General features: G+C 45.0%; 1 protein-coding gene across 2 annotated transcripts in view; it reads right to left on the bottom strand.

Annotated features, from left to right (window-relative positions):
• The window catches only part of cep112 (centrosomal protein 112), a 211,250-nt gene that overhangs the window by 114,031 nt on the left and 76,297 nt on the right, over positions 1–20,922 (bottom strand). For both annotated transcript variants that reach the window (XM_036941515.1, XM_036941516.1), the window contains exon 18: positions 2,980–3,115. In XM_036941515.1, the coding sequence (XP_036797410.1) occupies positions 2,980–3,115 (136 nt within the window). The remainder of the gene's footprint in view (positions 1–2,979; positions 3,116–20,922) is intronic.

Below are 20,922 nucleotides of genomic sequence, written 5' to 3'. Positions count from 1 at the left end.
CTGTGTTGACGAGATAGGAAAGAGAGGGGACAGGGGAAGTGTGTGAGAGGGCACGCTAGGGTCAGAGACGATGGAAGAGATGTGCATGTGTCTATGTGTATGTAAACTAAACTCCTGGTCTAAAGCTGACGACCAACACCAGCGTGCTGGAGGAGGCCAGAATAAACAGCATCACCATTACTGGTCGTTAGAGTGTTGGGCCAGTAAACAAAAGGTTAATGGATCCAATCGAAGAGCTGACAAATCTGTCGTACTGCCCCTGAACAAGGCAGTTAACCCACTTTTCCTTGGATTAACTGACTAGCCTAGTTAAATAAAGGTTAAATAAATATATATATATATATATTACAACCCCAACTCTAATTGGACAGGTTGTGTGATCCGGATGCCCAACTCACGCCTCCCGAAACAGATCACGTACTTCCAGTTGAATGAAAGTCAGCGAGCCCTTGGCGGACAAAGGAAACACTACAAAGACAACATCAAAACAAACCTTCAGAAATTATACATCCCCTCCAACAACTGGAAGGACACTGTACTAAACCTACAACTGGAAGGACACTGCACTAAACCTACAACTGGAAGGACACTGCACTAAACAGACAACTGGAAGGACACTGCACTAAACCTACAACTGGAAGGACACTGTACTAAACCTACAACTGGAAGGACACTGTACTAAACCTACAACTGGAAGGACACTGCACTAAACCTACAACTGGAAGGACACTGTACTAAACCTACAACTGGAAGGACACTGTACTAAACCTACAACTGGAAGGACACTGCACTAAACAGACAACTGGAAGGACACTGCAATAAACAGACAACTGGAAGGACACTGAACTAAACCTACAACTGGAAGGACACTGAACTAAACCTACAACTGGAAGGACACTGTACTAAACCTACAACTGGAAGGACACTGCACTAAACAGACAACTGGAAGGACACTGCAATAAACATACATCTGGAAGGACACTGCACTAAACAGACAACTGGAAGGACACTGCAATAAACAGACATCTGAAAGGACACTGCACTAAACAGACATCTGGAAGGACACTGCACTAAACAGACAACTGGAAGGACACTGCACTAAACCTACAACTGGAAGGACACTGCACTAAACAGACATCTGGAAGGACACTGCACTAAACAGACAACTGGAAGGACACTGCACTAAACAGACAACTGGAAGGACACTGCACTAAACAGACAACTGGAAGGACACTGAACTAAACAGACATCTGGAAGGACACTGCAAAACGTCCTTTTTTCAGGACCCTGTCTTTCAAAGATAATTCGTAAAAATCCAAATAACTAAACAGATCTTCATTGCCTTGGTGGAAGAGTGAGGTAACATCTCACAGCAAGAGTTGGCAAATCCATGAGGAGGAGATGCACTGCAGTACTTAATGCAGCTGATGGCCACAGCAGATACTGTTACTTTTGAACCCCCTTTGTTCAGGGACACAGTATTCCATTTCTGTTAGTCACGTGTCTGTAGAACCTGTTCAGTTTATGTCTCAATTGTTGAATCTTGTTATGTTCATACAAATATTTACACATGTTAAGTTTGCTGAAAATAAACGCAGTTGACAGTGAGAGGACGTTTCTTTTTTTGCTGAGTTTAGTATTATCAGCATGTTACCTGTAGTTTCATGTAGTATTATCAGTATGTTTCATGTAGTATTATCAGCATGTTACCTGTAGTTTCATGTAGTATTATCAGCATGTTACCTGTAGTTTCATGTAGTATTATCAGTATGTTTCATGTAGTATTATCAGCATGTTACCTGTAGTTTCATGTAGTATTATTGTTACAGTTTTCTTTCTCCTCTTCCTCTGAAGAGGAGGTGTAGCAGGGATCGGACCAAAATGCAGCGTGGTTATTTTGATTCATCTTTAATAAAAGATAAACACGAACAATACAAAAACAAGAAACGTGACGTGAAAACCTAAACAGCCTTATCTGGTGCAAACAAACACAGAGACAGGAACAATCACCCACGAAACACTCAAAGAATATGGCTGCCTAAATATGGTTCCCAATCAGAGACAACGATAAACACCTGCCTCTGATTGAGAACCACTACAGGCAGCCATAGACTATTCTAGACAACCACACTAACCACAATCCCAAGACAAAACACACCTCATAAATAACCCATGTCACACCCTGGCCTGACCAAAATAATAAAGAAAACACAAAATACTAAGACCAGGGCGTGACAATTATCAGTATGTTACCTGTAGTTTCATGTAGTATTATCAGTATGTTACCTGTAGTTTCATGTAGTATTATCAGCATGTTACCTGTAGTTTCATGTAGTACTATCAGTATACTACCTGTAGTTTCATGTAGTATTATCAGCATGTTACCTGTAGTTTCATGTAGTACTATCAGTATGGTACCTGTAGTTTCATGTAGTATTATCAGTATGTTACCTGTAGTTTCATGTAGTATTATCAGCATGTTACCGGTAGCTTCATGTGGTATTATCAGCATGTTACCTGTAGTTTCATGTAGTATTATCAGTATGTTACCTGTAGTTTCATGTAGTATTATCAGCATGTTACCTGTAGTTTCATGTAGTACTATCAGTATGGTACCTGTAGTTTCATGTAGTATTATCAGTATGTTACCGGTAGTTTCATGTAGTATTATCAGTATGTTACCGGTAGTTTCATGTAGTATTATCAGTATGTTACCTGTAGTTTCATGTAGTATTATCAGCATGTTACCGGTAGCTTCATGTGGTATTATCAGCATGTTACCTGTAGTTTCATGTAGTATTATCAGTATGTTACTTGTAGTTTCATGTAGTATTATCAGCATGTTACCTGTAGTTTCATGTAGTATTATCAGTATGTTACCTGTAGTTTCATGTAGTATTATCAGTATGTTACCTGTAGTTTCATGTAGTACTATCAGTATGGTACCTATAGTTTCATGTAGTATTATCAGCATGTTACCTGTAGTTTCATGTTAGCGTAGGTCTTCTCTGAGCTGATCTCTACTTGCTTCTTAAAGTGTTCCAGAGCATTCTCTGCCTGCTGGGTCTGCTGCCGCTGACACTCCCTCTCACGTCCCAGCTGCTCCTCCTTCTCCCTGAAACACATACACACATTAACACATACACAAGCAGACCACCATAGTCCCTGTGCCCAAGGAAGCGAAGGTAACCTGCCTAAATTATTACGTAAGTATGCTCTCTCTAATTCTCTCTTTCTTTCTTTCTCTCAGAGGACCTGAGCCCTAGAACCATGCCTCAGGACTACCTGGCGTGAAGACTCCTTGCTGTCCCCAGTCCACCTGGCCATGCTGCTGCTCCAGTTTCAACTGTTCTGCCTGCGGCTATGGAATCCTGACCTGTTCACCGGACGTGCTACCTGTCCCAGACCTGCTGTTTCAACTCTCTAGAAACAGCAGGAGCTGTAGAGATACTCTTAATGATCGGCTATGAAAAGCCAACTGACATCTACTCCAGAGGTGCTGACTTGTTGCACCATTGACAACTACTGTGACTTTTATTATTTGACCCTGCTGGTCATTTATGAACATTGGAACATCTTGGCCATGTTCTGTTATAATCTCCACCCGGCACAGCCAGAAGAGGACTGGCCACCCCTCATAGCCTGGTTCCTCTCTAGGTTTCTTCCTAGGTCTTGGCCTTTCTATGGAGTTTTCCCTAGCCACCGTGCTTCTACATCTGCATTGCTTGCTGTTTGGGGTTTTAGGCTGGGTTTCTGTACAGTACTTTGAGATATCAGCTGATGTAAGAAGGGCTATATAAATACATTTGATTTGATCACCGCCCCGTGGCACTCACGTCGGTAGCCATGAAGTGCTTTGAAAGGCTGGTCATGGCTCACATCAACAGCATCCTCCCGGATACCCTAGACCCACTCCAATTCGCATACCGCCCCAACAGTTCCACAGAAGACACAATCTCAATCACACTCCACACTGCCCTTTCTCACCTGGACAAAAGGAACACCTACGTGAGAATGCTGTTCATTGACTACAGCTCAGCGTTCAACACCATAGTGCCCAAGAAGCTCATCACTAAGCTAAGGACTCTGGGACTAAACACCTCCCTCTGCAACTGGATCCTGGACTTCCTGACGGGCCGCCCCCAGGTGGTAAGAGTAGGCAACAACACGTCTGCCATGCTGATCTTTAACACTGGGGCCCCTCAGGGGTGTGTACTTAGTCCCCTCCTGTATTCCCTATCACCCACGACTGTGTGGCCAAACACGACTCCAACACCATCATTAAGCTTGCTGACGACACAACAGTGGTAGGCCTGATCACCGACATCGATGAGACGGCCTATAGGAAGGTCAGAGAACTGGCAGGACAACAACCTCCCCCTCAATGTGAGCAAGACAAAGGAGCGGATCACAGATTACAGGAAAAGGTGGACCGAACAGGCCCCCATTAATATCGACGGGGCTGTAGTGGAGCGGGTCGAGAGTTTCAAGTTCCTTGGTGTCCACATCACCAACAAACTATCATGGTCCCAACATACCAAGACAGTCGTGAAGAGGGCACAACAAAACCTTTTCCCCCTCAGGAGAGAAAAGATTTGGCATGGGTCCCCAGATTCTCAAAAGTTTCTAAAAGGTGCACCATCGAGAGCATCCTGACCGGTTGCATCACCGCCTGGTATGGCAACTGCTCGGCATCTGACAGTAAGGCACTACAGAGGGTTGTGCAAATGGCCCAATACATCACTGGGGCCAAGCTTCCAGCCATCCATCCTATATAATAGGTGAGGTCAGACTCCAGTCACCCAAGTTTTTTCTGCTACCGCACGGCAAACGGTACCAGAGCCCCAAATCTAGGACCAAAAGGCTCCTCAACAGCTTCTACCCCCAAGCCATAAGACTGCTGAACAATTCATAAAATCGCCACCGGACAATTTACATGACCCCCCCCACCCCTTTGTACACTCTCTGTTTGTTGGTTACCTATGCATAGTCACTTCGTCCCTACCAACATGTACAGATTACCTCAACTAGCCTGTACCCCAGTACACTGACTCGGTACCGGTGCTCCTTGTATATAGCCTCTTTATTTATATTCTTATTATGTTACTTTTTATTTTAGTCTACTTGGTAAATATTTTCTTAACTCTTCTTGAACTGCACTGTTTGTTAAGGGCTTGTAAGTAAACATTTCACGGTAAAGTCTACACTTGTTGTATTCGGCGCATGTGACAAATAATTTGATTTGATACATTAACACACACGCACACACACACACAAATGACAAAAGAAAAAGTGATACATAAACATACAAGGAGTTATTTTCTCTGTAATTTGATTGATTTTGTTCACTGTAAAACACTCTGCTGTCCATCACTTCTCAGTTCAAACCTTTAATGGTTGTGTAGCAGAAGTGATGGTTGGAGTGATAGCTCAGTACACAAGGGCTTTGTGTACGGGGGTGTGTGTGTGTGTCAACAATATAGGGAGTCCCCGCATAAAGAGCTGTCAGAGCAGAGACAGTCTTCAAGTCAGGATCACGCTGAATGATACACCGCAGCTGTCAAACCTGCCTTCAGAACATGTCTAGTGTGTGTGTGTGTGTATGTGTGTGTGTACAGTGCCTTGCGAAAGTATTCGGCCCCCTTGAACTTTGCGACCTTTTGCCACATTTCAGGCTTCAAACATAAAGATATAAAACTGTATTTTTTTGTGAAGAATCAACAACAAGTGGGACACAATCATGAAGTGGAACGACATTTATTGGATATTTCAAACTTTTTTAACAAATCAAAAACTGAAAAATTGGGCGTGCAAAATTATTCAGCCCCTTTACTTTCAGTGCAGCAAACTCTCTCCAGAAGTTCAGTGAGGATCTCTGAATGATCCAATGTTGACCTAAATGACTAATGATGATAAATACAATCCACCTGTGTGTAATCAAGTCTCCGTATAAATGCACCTGCACTGTGATAGTCTCAGAGGTCCGTTAAAAGCGCAGAGAGCATCATGAAGAACAAGGAACACACCAGGCAGGTCCGAGATACTGTTGTGAAGAAGTTTAAAGCCGGATTTGGATACAAAAAGATTTCCCAAGCTTTAAACATCCCAAGGAGCACTGTGCAAGCGATAATATTGAAATGGAAGGAGTATCAGACCACTGCAAATCTACCAAGACCTGGCCATCCCTCTAAACTTTCAGCTCATACAAGGAGAAGACTGATCAGAGATGCAGCCAAGAGGCCCATGATCACTCTGGATGAACTGCAGAGATCTACAGCTGAGGTGGGAGACTCTGTCCATAGGACAACAATCAGTCATATATTGCACAAATCTGGCCTTTAAGGAAGAGTGGCAAGAAGAAAGCCATTTCTTAAAGATATCCATAAAAAGTGTCGTTTAAAGTTTGCCACAAGCCACCTGGGAGACAACAAACATGTGGAAGAAAGTGCTCTGGTCAGATGAAACCAAAATTGAACTTTTTGGCAACAATGCAAAACGTTATGTTTGGCGTAAAAGCAACACAGCTGAACACACCATCCCCACTGTCAAACATGGTGGTGGCAGCATCATGGTTTGGGCCTGCTTTTCTTCAGCAGGGACAGGGAAGATGGTTAAAATTGATGGGAAGATGGATGGAGCCAAATACAGGACCATTCTGGAAGAAAACCTGATGGAGTCTGCAAAAGACCTGAGACTGGGACGGAGATGTGTCTTCCAACAAGACAATGATCCAAAACATAAAGCTAAATCTACAATGGAATGGTTCAAAAATAAACATATCCAGGTGTTAGAATGGCCAAGTCAAAGTCCAGACCTGAATCCAATCGAGAATCTGTGGAAAGAACTGAAAACTGCTGTTCACAAATGCTCTCCATCCAACCTCACTGAGCTCAAGCTGTTTTGCAAGGAGGAATGGGAAAAAATTTCAGTCTCTCGATGTGCAAAACTGATAGAGACATACCCCAAGTGACTTACAGCTGTAATCGCAGCAAAAGGTGGCGCTACAAAGTATTAACTTAAGGGGGCTGAATCATTTTGCACGCCCAATTTTTCAGTTTTTGCTTTGTTAAAAAAGTTTGAAATATCCAATAAATGTCGTTCCACTTCATGATTGTGTCCCACTTGTTGTTGATTCTTCACAAAAAAATACAGTTTTATATCTTTATGTTTGAAGCCTGAAATGTGGCAAAAGGTCGCAAAGTTCAAGGGGGGCGAATACTTTTGCAAGGCACTGTATGTGTGTGTGACTGAGACGGGCCTGCAGTCATCGGCATTGTCTTGGTTTGATCACTGTCTGTTTGACATCCAGCCTCACCTCTCTGTGTTGACGAGATAGGAAAGAGTGGGGACAGGGGAAGTGTGTGAGAGGGCACGCTAGGGTCAGAGACGATGGAAGAGATGTGCATGTGTCTATGTAGTGCAGCGTGTAGGGAACAGGGTGTCATTGGTCTAAAGTAGTGCAGTGTGTAGGGACTAGGGTGTCATTGGTCTAATGTAGTGTAGTGTGTAGGGAACAGGGTGTCATTGGTCTAAAGTAGTGCAGTGTGTAGGGACTAGGGTGTCATTGGTCTAATGTAGTGTAGTGTGTAGGGAACAGGGTGTCATTGGTCTACAGTAGTGCAGTGTGTAGGGAACAGGGTGCCATTGGTCTAAAGTAGTGCAGTGTGTAGGGACTAGGGTGTCATTGGTCTAATGTAGTGTAGTGTGTAGGGAACAGGGTGTCATTGGTCTAAAGTAGTGCAGTGTGTAGGGACTAGGGTGTCATTGGTCTAATGTAGTGTAGTGTGTAGGGAACAGGGTGTCATTGGTCTACAGTAGTGCAGTGTGTAGGGAACAGGGTGCCATTGGTCTAAAGTAGTGTAGTGTGTAGGGAACAGGGTGTCATTGGTCTACAGTAGTGCAGTGTGTAGGGACTAGGGTGTCATTGGTCTAATGTAGTGTAGTGTGTAGGGACTAGGGTGTCATTGGTCTAATGTAGTGTAGTGTGTAGGGAACAGGGTGTCATTGGTCTAATGTAGTGCAGTGTGTAGGGAACAGGGTGTCATTGGTCTACAGTAGTGCAGTGTGTAGGGACTAGGGTGTCATTGGTCTAATGTAGTGTAGTGTGTAGGGAACAGGGTGTCATTGGTCTAATGTAGTGCAGTGTGTAGGGAACAGGGTGTCATTGGTCTACAGTAGTGCAGTGTGTAGGGACTAGGGTGTCATTGGTCTAATGTAGTGTAGTGTGTAGGGAACAGGGTGTCATTGGTCTACAGTAGTGTAGTATGTAGGGAACAGGGTGTCATTGGTCTACAGTAGTGCAGTGTGTAGGGACTAGGGTGTCATTGGTCTAATGTAGTGTAGTGTGTAGGGAACAGGGTGTCATTGGTCTACAGTAGTGCAGTGTGTAGGGAACAGGGTGCCTTTGGTCTAAAGTAGTGTAGTGTGTAGGGAACAGGGTGTCATTGGTCTAAAGTAGTGCAGTGTGTAGGGAACAGGGTGTCATTGGTCTAAAGTAGTGCAGTGTGTAGGGAACGGGGTGTCATTGGTCTAAAGTAGTGCAGTGTGTAGGGAACAGGGTGTCATTGGTCTAAAGTAGTGTAGTATGTAGGGAACAGGGTGTCATTGGTCTACAGTAGTGTAGTATGTAGGGAACAGGGTGCCATTGGTCTAAAGTAGTGCAGTATGTAGGGAACAGGGTGTCATTGGTCTAATGTAGTGTAGTGTGTAGGGAACAGGGTGCCATTGGTCTAAAGTAGTGCAGTGTGTAGGGAACAGGGTGTCATTGGTCTACAGTAGTGTAGTGTGTAGGGAACAGGGTGTCATTGGTCTAAAGTAGTGCAGTGTGTAGGGAACAGGGTGTCATTGGTCTAAAGTAGTGCAGTGTGTAGGGAACAGGGTGTCATTGGTCTACAGTAGTGTAGTGTGTAGGGAACAGGGTGCCATTGGTCTAAAGTAGTGTAGTGTGTAGGGAACAGGGTGTCATTGGTCTACAGTAGTGCAGTATGTAGAGAACAGGGTGCCATTGGTCTAAAGTAGTGTAGTATGTAGGGAACAGGGTGTCATTGGTCTACAGTAGTGTAGTATGTAGGGAACAGGGTGTCATTGGTCTACAGTAGTGCAGTATGTAGGGAACAGGGTGTCATTGGTCTAAAGTAGTGTAGTATGTAGGGAACAGGGTGTCATTGGTCTACAGTAGTGTAGTATGTAGGGAACAGGGTGCCATTGGTCTACAGTAGTGTAGTATGTAGGGAACAGGGTGTCATTGGTCTAAAGTAGTGCAGTGTGTAGGGAACGGGGTGTCATTGGTCTAAAGTAGTGTAGTATGTAGGGAACAGGGTGTCATTGGTCTACAGTAGTGTAGTATGTAGGGAACAGGGTGTCATTGGTCTAAAGTAGTGCAGTGTGTAGGGAACGGGGTGTCATTGGTCTAAAGTAGTGTAGTATGTAGGGAACAGGGTGTCATTGGTCTAAAGTAGTGCAGTGTGTAGGGAACGGGGTGTCATTGGTCTAAAGTAGTGTAGTATGTAGGGAACAGGGTGCCATTGGTCTAAAGTAGTGTAGTATGTAGGGAACAGGGTGTCATTGGTCTAAAGTAGTGTAGTATGTAGGGAACAGGGTGTCATTGGTCTAAAGTAGTGTAGTATGTAGGGAACAGGGTGTCATTGGTCTAAAGTAGTGCAGTGTGTAGGGAACAGGGTGTCATTGGTCTACAGTAGTGCAGTATGTAGGGAACAGGGTGTCATTGGTCTAAAGTAGTGCAGTGTGTAGGGAACAGGGTGTCATTGGTCTACAGTAGTGCAGTATGTAGGGAACAGGGTGTCATTGGTCTAAAGTAGTGTAGTATGTAGGGAACAGGGTGTCATTGGTCTACAGTAGTGCAGTATGTAGGGAACAGGGTGTCATTGGTCTAAAGTAGTGTAGTATGTAGGGAACAGGGTGTCATTGGTCTAAAGTAGTGTAGTATGTAGGGAACAGGGTGTCATTGGTCTACAGTAGTGCAGTATGTAGGGAACAGGGTGTCATTGGTCTAAAGTAGTGTAGTATGTAGGGAACAGGGTGTCATTGGTCTACAGTAGTGCAGTATGTAGGGAACAGGGTGTCATTGGTCTAAAGTAATGTAGTGTGTAGGGAACAGGGTGTCATTGGTCTAAAGTAGTGTAGTATGTAGGGAACAGGGTGTCATTGGTCTACAGTAGTGTAGTATGTAGGGAACAGGGTGTCATTGGTCTAAAGTAGTGCAGTGTGTAGGGAACAGGGTGTCATTGGTCTACAGTAGTGCAGTATGTAGGGAACAGGGCGTCATTGGTCTACAGTAGTGCAGTATGTAGGGAACAGGGTGCCATTGGTCTACAGTAGTGTAGTATGTAGGGAACAGGGTGTCATTGGTCTACAGTAGTGCAGTATGTAGGGAACAGGGTGCCATTGGTCTAAAGTAGTGTAGTATGTAGGGAACAGGGTGTCATTGGTCTACAGTAGTGCAGTATGTAGGGAACAGGGTGTCATTGGTCTACAGTAGTGTAGTATGTAGGGAACAGGGTGTCATTGGTCTAAAGTAGTGCAGTGTGTAGGGAACAGGGTGTCATTGGTCTACAGTAGTGTAGTATGTAGGGAACAGGGTGCCATTGGTCTACAGTAGTGTAGTATGTAGGGAACAGGGTGTCATTGGTCTAAAGTAGTGCAGTGTGTAGGGAACGGGGTGTCATTGGTCTAAAGTAGTGTAGTATGTAGGGAACAGGGTGTCATTGGTCTACAGTAGTGTAGTATGTAGGGAACAGGGTGTCATTGGTCTAAAGTAGTGCAGTGTGTAGGGAACGGGGTGTCATTGGTCTAAAGTAGTGTAGTATGTAGGGAACAGGGTGTCATTGGTCTAAAGTAGTGCAGTGTGTAGGGAACAGGGTGTCATTGGTCTAAAGTAGTGTAGTATGTAGGGAACAGGGTGCCATTGGTCTAAAGTAGTGTAGTATGTAGGGAACAGGGTGTCATTGGTCTAAAGTAGTGTAGTATGTAGGGAACAGGGTGTCATTGGTCTAAAGTAGTGTAGTATGTAGGGAACAGGGTGTCATTGGTCTAAAGTAGTGTAGTATGTAGGGAACAGGGTGTCATTGGTCTAAAGTAGTGCAGTGTGTAGGGAACAGGGTGTCATTGGTCTAAAGTAGTGTAGTATGTAGGGAACAGGGTGTCATTGGTCTAAAGTAGTGCAGTGTGTAGGGAACAGGGTGTCATTGGTCTAATGTAGTGTAGTATGTAGGGAACAGGGTGCCATTGGTCTAAAGTAGTGTAGTATGTAGGGAACTGGGTGTCATTGGTCTAAAGTAGTGCAGTGTGTAGGGAACAGGGTGCCATTGGTCTAAAGTAGTGTAGTGTGTAGGGAACAGGGTGTCATTGGTCTACAGTAGTGCAGTATGTAGAGAACAGGGTGCCATTGGTCTAAAGTAGTGTAGTATGTAGGGAACAGGGTGTCATTGGTCTACAGTAGTGTAGTATGTAGGGAACAGGGTGTCATTGGTCTACAGTAGTGCAGTATGTAGGGAACAGGGTGTCATTGGTCTAAAGTAGTGTAGTATGTAGGGAACAGGGTGTCATTGGTCTACAGTAGTGTAGTATGTAGGGAACAGGGTGCCATTGGTCTACAGTAGTGTAGTATGTAGGGAACAGGGTGTCATTGGTCTAAAGTAGTGCAGTGTGTAGGGAACGGGGTGTCATTGGTCTAAAGTAGTGTAGTATGTAGGGAACAGGGTGTCATTGGTCTACAGTAGTGTAGTATGTAGGGAACAGGGTGTCATTGGTCTAAAGTAGTGCAGTGTGTAGGGAACGGGGTGTCATTGGTCTAAAGTAGTGTAGTATGTAGGGAACAGGGTGTCATTGGTCTAAAGTAGTGCAGTGTGTAGGGAACGGGGTGTCATTGGTCTAAAGTAGTGTAGTATGTAGGGAACAGGGTGCCATTGGTCTAAAGTAGTGTAGTATGTAGGGAACAGGGTGTCATTGGTCTAAAGTAGTGTAGTATGTAGGGAACAGGGTGTCATTGGTCTAAAGTAGTGCAGTGTGTAGGGAACGGGGTGTCATTGGTCTAAAGTAGTGTAGTATGTAGGGAACAGGGTGTCATTGGTCTAAAGTAGTGCAGTGTGTAGGGAACAGGGTGTCATTGGTCTACAGTAGTGCAGTATGTAGGGAACAGGGTGTCATTGGTCTAAAGTAGTGTAGTATGTAGGGAACAGGGTGTCATTGGTCTACAGTAGTGCAGTATGTAGGGAACAGGGTGTCATTGGTCTAAAGTAGTGTAGTATGTAGGGAACAGGGTGTCATTGGTCTAAAGTAGTGTAGTATGTAGGGAACAGGGTGTCATTGGTCTACAGTAGTGCAGTATGTAGGGAACAGGGTGTCATTGGTCTAAAGTAGTGTAGTATGTAGGGAACAGGGTGTCATTGGTCTACAGTAGTGCAGTATGTAGGGAACAGGGTGTCATTGGTCTAAAGTAATGTAGTGTGTAGGGAACAGGGTGTCATTGGTCTAAAGTAGTGTAGTATGTAGGGAACAGGGTGTCATTGGTCTACAGTAGTGTAGTATGTAGGGAACAGGGTGTCATTGGTCTAAAGTAGTGCAGTGTGTAGGGAACAGGGTGTCATTGGTCTACAGTAGTGCAGTATGTAGGGAACAGGGCGTCATTGGTCTACAGTAGTGCAGTATGTAGGGAACAGGGTGCCATTGGTCTACAGTAGTGTAGTATGTAGGGAACAGGGTGTCATTGGTCTACAGTAGTGCAGTATGTAGGGAACAGGGTGCCATTGGTCTAAAGTAGTGTAGTATGTAGGGAACAGGGTGTCATTGGTCTACAGTAGTGCAGTATGTAGGGAACAGGGTGTCATTGGTCTACAGTAGTGTAGTATGTAGGGAACAGGGTGTCATTGGTCTAAAGTAGTGCAGTGTGTAGGGAACAGGGTGTCATTGGTCTACAGTAGTGTAGTATGTAGGGAACAGGGTGCCATTGGTCTACAGTAGTGTAGTATGTAGGGAACAGGGTGTCATTGGTCTAAAGTAGTGCAGTGTGTAGGGAACGGGGTGTCATTGGTCTAAAGTAGTGTAGTATGTAGGGAACAGGGTGTCATTGGTCTACAGTAGTGTAGTATGTAGGGAACAGGGTGTCATTGGTCTAAAGTAGTGCAGTGTGTAGGGAACGGGGTGTCATTGGTCTAAAGTAGTGTAGTATGTAGGGAACAGGGTGTCATTGGTCTAAAGTAGTGCAGTGTGTAGGGAACGGGGTGTCATTGGTCTAAAGTAGTGTAGTATGTAGGGAACAGGGTGCCATTGGTCTAAAGTAGTGTAGTATGTAGGGAACAGGGTGTCATTGGTCTAAAGTAGTGTAGTATGTAGGGAACAGGGTGTCATTGGTCTAAAGTAGTGTAGTATGTAGGGAACAGGGTGTCATTGGTCTAAAGTAGTGTAGTATGTAGGGAACAGGGTGTCATTGGTCTAAAGTAGTGCAGTGTGTAGGGAACAGGGTGTCATTGGTCTAAAGTAGTGTAGTATGTAGGGAACAGGGTGTCATTGGTCTAAAGTAGTGCAGTGTGTAGGGAACAGGGTGTCATTGGTCTAATGTAGTGTAGTATGTAGGGAACAGGGTGCCATTGGTCTAAAGTAGTGTAGTATGTAGGGAACTGGGTGTCATTGGTCTAAAGTAGTGCAGTGTGTAGGGAACAGGGTGCCATTGGTCTAAAGTAGTGTAGTGTGTAGGGAACAGGGTGTCATTGGTCTACAGTAGTGCAGTGTGTAGGGACTAGGGTGTCATTGGTCTAATGGAGTGTAGTGTGTAGGGACTAGGGTGTCATTGGTCTAATGTAGTGTAGTGTGTAGGGAACAGGGTGTCATTGGTCTAATGTAGTGCAGTGTGTAGGGAACAGGGTGTCATTGGTCTACAGTAGTGCAGTGTGTAGGGACTAGGGTGTCATTGGTCTAATGTAGTGTAGTGTGTAGGGAACAGGGTGTCATTGGTCTAATGTAGTGCAGTGTGTAGGGAACAGGGTGTCATTGGTCTACAGTAGTGCAGTGTGTAGGGACTAGGGTGTCATTGGTCTAATGTAGTGTAGTGTGTAGGGAACAGGGTGTCATTGGTCTACAGTAGTGTAGTATGTAGGGAACAGGGTGTCATTGGTCTACAGTAGTGCAGTGTGTAGGGACTAGGGTGTCATTGGTCTAATGTAGTGTAGTGTGTAGGGAACAGGGTGTCATTGGTCTACAGTAGTGCAGTGTGTAGGGAACAGGGTGCCTTTGGTCTAAAGTAGTGTAGTGTGTAGGGAACAGGGTGTCATTGGTCTAAAGTAGTGCAGTGTGTAGGGAACAGGGTGTCATTGGTCTAAAGTAGTGCAGTGTGTAGGGAACGGGGTGTCATTGGTCTAAAGTAGTGCAGTGTGTAGGGAACAGGGTGTCATTGGTCTAAAGTAGTGTAGTATGTAGGGAACAGGGTGTCATTGGTCTACAGTAGTGTAGTATGTAGGGAACAGGGTGCCATTGGTCTAAAGTAGTGCAGTATGTAGGGAACAGGGTGTCATTGGTCTAATGTAGTGTAGTGTGTAGGGAACAGGGTGCCATTGGTCTAAAGTAGTGCAGTGTGTAGGGAACAGGGTGTCATTGGTCTACAGTAGTGTAGTGTGTAGGGAACAGGGTGTCATTGGTCTAAAGTAGTGCAGTGTGTAGGGAACAGGGTGTCATTGGTCTAAAGTAGTGCAGTGTGTAGGGAACAGGGTGTCATTGGTCTACAGTAGTGTAGTGTGTAGGGAACAGGGTGCCATTGGTCTAAAGTAGTGTAATGTGTAGGGAACAGGGTGTCATTGGTCTACAGTAGTGCAGTATGTAGAGAACAGGGTGCCATTGGTCTAAAGTAGTGTAGTATGTAGGGAACAGGGTGTCATTGGTCTACAGTAGTGTAGTATGTAGGGAACAGGGTGTCATTGGTCTACAGTAGTGCAGTATGTAGGGAACAGGGTGTCATTGGTCTAAAGTAGTGTAGTATGTAGGGAACAGGGTGTCATTGGTCTACAGTAGTGTAGTATGTAGGGAACAGGGTGCCATTGGTCTACAGTAGTGTAGTATGTAGGGAACAGGGTGTCATTGGTCTAAAGTAGTGCAGTGTGTAGGGAACGGGGTGTCATTGGTCTAAAGTAGTGTAGTATGTAGGGAACAGGGTGTCATTGGTCTACAGTAGTGTAGTATGTAGGGAACAGGGTGTCATTGGTCTAAAGTAGTGCAGTGTGTAGGGAACGGGGTGTCATTGGTCTAAAGTAGTGTAGTATGTAGGGAACAGGGTGTCATTGGTCTAAAGTAGTGCAGTGTGTAGGGAACGGGGTGTCATTGGTCTAAAGTAGTGTAGTATGTAGGGAACAGGGTGCCATTGGTCTAAAGTAGTGTAGTATGTAGGGAACAGGGTGTCATTGGTCTAAAGTAGTGTAGTATGTAGGGAACAGGGTGTCATTGGTCTAAAGTAGTGCAGTGTGTAGGGAACGGGGTGTCATTGGTCTAAAGTAGTGTAGTATGTAGGGAACAGGGTGTCATTGGTCTAAAGTAGTGCAGTGTGTAGGGAACAGGGTGTCATTGGTCTACAGTAGTGCAGTATGTAGGGAACAGGGTGTCATTGGTCTAAAGTAGTGTAGTATGTAGGGAACAGGGTGTCATTGGTCTACAGTAGTGCAGTATGTAGGGAACAGGGTGTCATTGGTCTAAAGTAGTGTAGTATGTAGGGAACAGGGTGTCATTGGTCTAAAGTAGTGTAGTATGTAGGGAACAGGGTGTCATTGGTCTACAGTAGTGCAGTATGTAGGGAACAGGGTGTCATTGGTCTAAAGTAGTGTAGTATGTAGGGAACAGGGTGTCATTGGTCTACAGTAGTGCAGTATGTAGGGAACAGGGTGTCATTGGTCTAAAGTAATGTAGTGTGTAGGGAACAGGGTGTCATTGGTCTAAAGTAGTGTAGTATGTAGGGAACAGGGTGTCATTGGTCTACAGTAGTGTAGTATGTAGGGAACAGGGTGTCATTGGTCTAAAGTAGTGCAGTGTGTAGGGAACAGGGTGTCATTGGTCTACAGTAGTGCAGTATGTAGGGAACAGGGCGTCATTGGTCTACAGTAGTGCAGTATGTAGGGAACAGGGTGCCATTGGTCTACAGTAGTGTAGTATGTAGGGAACAGGGTGTCATTGGTCTACAGTAGTGCAGTATGTAGGGAACAGGGTGCCATTGGTCTAAAGTAGTGTAGTATGTAGGGAACAGGGTGTCATTGGTCTACAGTAGTGCAGTATGTAGGGAACAGGGTGTCATTGGTCTACAGTAGTGTAGTATGTAGGGAACAGGGTGTCATTGGTCTAAAGTAGTGCAGTGTGTAGGGAACAGGGTGTCATTGGTCTACAGTAGTGTAGTATGTAGGGAACAGGGTGCCATTGGTCTACAGTAGTGTAGTATGTAGGGAACAGGGTGTCATTGGTCTAAAGTAGTGCAGTGTGTAGGGAACGGGGTGTCATTGGTCTAAAGTAGTGTAGTATGTAGGGAACAGGGTGTCATTGGTCTACAGTAGTGTAGTATGTAGGGAACAGGGTGTCATTGGTCTAAAGTAGTGCAGTGTGTAGGGAACGGGGTGTCATTGGTCTAAAGTAGTGTAGTATGTAGGGAACAGGGTGTCATTGGTCTAAAGTAGTGCAGTGTGTAGGGAACGGGGTGTCATTGGTCTAAAGTAGTGTAGTATGTAGGGAACAGGGTGCCATTGGTCTAAAGTAGTGTAGTATGTAGGGAACAGGGTGTCATTGGTCTAAAGTAGTGTAGTATGTAGGGAACAGGGTGTCATTGGTCTAAAGTAGTGTAGTATGTAGGGAACAGGGTGTCATTGGTCTAAAGTAGTGTAGTATGTAGGGAACAGGGTGTCATTGGTCTAAAGTAGTGCAGTGTGTAGGGAACAGGGTGTCATTGGTCTAAAGTAGTGTAGTATGTAGGGAACAGGGTGTCATTGGTCTAAAGTAGTGCAGTGTGTAGGGAACAGGGTGTCATTGGTCTAATGTAGTGTAGTATGTAGGGAACAGGGTGCCATTGGTCTAAAGTAGTGTAGTATGTAGGGAACTGGGTGTCATTGGTCTAAAGTAGTGCAGTGTGTAGGGGACGGGGTGTCATTGGTCTAAAGTAGTGTAGTATGTAGGGAACAGGGTGTCATTGGTCTAAAGTAGTGTAGTATGTAGGGAACAGGGTGTCATTGGTCTACAGTAGTGCAGTATGTAGGGAACAGGGTGTCATTGGTCTAAAGTAGTGTAGTATGTAGGGAACAGGGTGTCATTGGTCTACAGTAGTGCAGTATGTAGGGAACAGGGTGTCATTGGTCTAAAGTAATGTAGTGTGTAGGGAACAGGGTGTCATTGGTCTAAAGTAGTGTAGTATGTAGGGAACAGGGTGTCATTGGTCTACAGTAGTGTAGTATGTAGGGAACAGGGTGTCATTGGTCTAAAGTAGTGCAGTGTGTAGGGAACAGGGTGTCATTGGTCTACAGTAGTGCAGTATGTAGGGAACAGGGCGTCATTGGTCTACAGTAGTGCAGTATGTAGGGAACAGGGTGCCATTGGTCTACAGTAGTGTAGTATGTAGGGAACAGGGTGTCATTGGTCTACAGTAGTGCAGTATGTAGGGAACAGGGTGCCATTGGTCTAAAGTAGTGTAGTATGTAGGGAACAGGGTGTCATTGGTCTACAGTAGTGCAGTATGTAGGGAACAGGGTGTCATTGGTCTACAGTAGTGTAGTATGTAGGGAACAGGGTGTCATTGGTCTAAAGTAGTGCAGTGTGTAGGGAACAGGGTGTCATTGGTCTACAGTAGTGTAGTATGTAGGGAACAGGGTGCCATTGGTCTACAGTAGTGTAGTATGTAGGGAACAGGGTGTCATTGGTCTAAAGTAGTGCAGTGTGTAGGGAACGGGGTGTCATTGGTCTAAAGTAGTGTAGTATGTAGGGAACAGGGTGTCATTGGTCTACAGTAGTGTAGTATGTAGGGAACAGGGTGTCATTGGTCTAAAGTAGTGCAGTGTGTAGGGAACGGGGTGTCATTGGTCTAAAGTAGTGTAGTATGTAGGGAACAGGGTGTCATTGGTCTAAAGTAGTGCAGTGTGTAGGGAACGGGGTGTCATTGGTCTAAAGTAGTGTAGTATGTAGGGAACAGGGTGCCATTGGTCTAAAGTAGTGTAGTATGTAGGGAACAGGGTGTCATTGGTCTAAAGTAGTGTAGTATGTAGGGAACAGGGTGTCATTGGTCTAAAGTAGTGCAGTGTGTAGGGAACGGGGTGTCATTGGTCTAAAGTAGTGTAGTATGTAGGGAACAGGGTGTCATTGGTCTAAAGTAGTGCAGTGTGTAGGGAACAGGGTGTCATTGGTCTAAAGTAGTGTAGTATGTAGGGAACAGGGTGTCATTGGTCTAAAGTAGTGCAGTGTGTAGGGAACAGGGTGTCATTGGTCTAATGTAGTGTAGTATGTAGGGAACAGGGTGCCATTGGTCTAAAGTAGTGTAGTATGTAGGGAACAGGGTGTCATTGGTCTAAAGTAGTGCAGTGTGTAGGGGACGGGGTGTCATTGGTCTAAAGTAGTGTAGTATGTAGAGAACAGGGTGTCATTGGTCTACAGTAGTGCAGTATGTAGGGAACAGGGTGTCATTGGTCTACAGTAGTGCAGTATGTAGGGAACAGGGTGTCATTGGTCTACAGTAGTGCAGTATGTTGGTGAACAGGGTGTCATTGGTCTAAAGTAGTGTAGTATGTAGGGAACAGGGTGTCATTGGTCTACAGTAGTGCAGTATGTAGGGAACAGGGTGTCATTGGTCTACAGTAGTGCAGTATGTAGGGAACAGGGTGTCATTGGTCTACAGTAGTGCAGTATGTTGGTGAACAGGGTGTCATTGGTCTAAAGTAGTGTAGTATGTAGGGAACAGGGTGTCATTGGTCTACAGTAGTGCAGTGTGTAGGGAACAGGGTGTCATTGGTCTACAGTAGTGCAGTATGTAGGGAACAGGGTGTCATTGGTCTACAGTAGTGCAGTATGTAGGGAACAGGGTGTCATTGGTCTAAAGTAGTGTAGTATGTAGGGAACAGGGTGTCATTGGTCTAAAGTAGTGCAGTGTGTAGGGAACAGGGTGTCATTGGTCTACAGTAGTGTAGTATGTAGGGAACAGGGTGCCATTGGTCTACAGTAGTGTAGTATGTAGGGAACAGGGTGTCATTGGTCTAAAGTAGTGCAGTGTGTAGGGAACGGGGTGTCATTGGTCTAAAGTAGTGTAGTATGTAGGGAACAGGGTGTCATTGGTCTACAGTAGTGTAGTATGTAGGGAACAGGGTGTCATTGGTCTAAAGTAGTGCAGTGTGTAGGGAACAGGGTGTCATTGGTCTAAAGTAGTGCAGTGTGTAGGGAACAGGGTGTCATTGGTCTAAAGTAGTGTAGTGTGTAGGGAACAGGGTGTCATTGGTCTACAGTAGTGTAGTATGTAGGGAACAGGGTGTCATTGGTCTAAAGTAGTGTAGTATGTAGGGAACAGGGTGTCATTGGTCTAAAGTAGTGCAGTGTGTAGGGAACAGGGTGTCATTGGTCTAATGTAGTGTAGTATGTAGGGAACAGGGTGCCATTGGTCTAAAGTAGTGTAGTATGTAGGGAACAGGGTGTCATTGGTCTAAAGTAGTGCAGTGTGTAGGGGACGGGGTGTCATTGGTCTAAAGTAGTGTAGTATGTAGGGAACAGGGTGTCATTGGTCTACAGTAGTGCAGTATGTAGGGAACAGGGTGTCATTGGTCTACAGTAGTGCAGTATGTAGGGAACAGGGTGTCATTGGTCTACAGTAGTGCAGTATGTTGGTGAACAGGGTGTCATTGGTCTAAAGTAGTGTAGTATGTAGGGAACAGGGTGTCATTGGTCTACAGTAGTGCAGTATGTAGGGAACAGGGTGTCATTGGTCTACAGTAGTGCAGTATGTAGGGAACAGGGTGTCATTGGTCTACAGTAGTGCAGTATGTTGGTGAACAGGGTGTCATTGGTCTAAAGTAGTGTAGTATGTAGGGAACAGGGTGTCATTGGTCTACAGTAGTGCAGTGTGTAGGGAACAGGGTGTCATTGGTCTACAGTAGTGCAGTATGTAGGGAACAGGGTGTCATTGGTCTACAGTAGTGCAGTATGTAGGGAACAGGGTGTCATTGGTCTAAAGTAGTGTAGTATGTAGGGAACAGGGTGTCATTGGTCTAAAGTAGTGCAGTGTGTAGGGAACAGGGTGTCATTGGTCTACAGTAGTGTAGTATGTAGGGAACAGGGTGCCATTGGTCTACAGTAGTGTAGTATGTAGGGAACAGGGTGTCATTGGTCTAAAGTAGTGCAGTGTGTAGGGAACGGGGTGTCATTGGTCTAAAGTAGTGTAGTATGTAGGGAACAGGGTGTCATTGGTCTACAGTAGTGTAGTGTGTAGGGAACAGGGTGTCATTGGTCTAAAGTAGTGCAGTGTGTAGGGAACAGGGTGTCATTGGTCTAAAGTAGTGCAGTGTGTAGGGAACAGGGTGCCATTGGTCTAAAGTAGTGTAGTATGTAGGGAACAGGGTGTCATTGGTCTAAAGTAGTGCAGTGTGTAGGGGACAGGGTGTCATTGGTCTAAAGTAGTGTAGTATGTAGGGAACAGGGTGTCATTGGTCTAAAGTAGTGCAGTGTGTAGGGAACGGGGTGTCATTGGTCTAAAGTAGTGCAGTGTGTAGGGAACAGGGTGTCATTGGTCTAAAGTAGTGTAGTGTGTAGGGAACAGGGTGCCATTGGTCTACAGTAGTGCAGTGTGTAGGGAACAGGGTGTCATTGGGACGAGGTCTATGTCTAATGCTCAGAGTGAAGATGAGTCATTGGTCACTGCCAGACACCCACACAAGTGTGTGTAGATGTGTGTCTTGTAATGTTTTGGGAAAAGAACAG

Source organism: Oncorhynchus mykiss, chromosome 13, assembly GCF_013265735.2.
Source record: "Oncorhynchus mykiss isolate Arlee chromosome 13, USDA_OmykA_1.1, whole genome shotgun sequence".
NCBI classification, from domain to species: Eukaryota; Metazoa; Chordata; class Actinopteri; order Salmoniformes; family Salmonidae; genus Oncorhynchus; species Oncorhynchus mykiss.
Note: the sequence above shows the minus strand (reverse complement) of the source record. Positions and strands in the feature narration are given on the sequence as shown.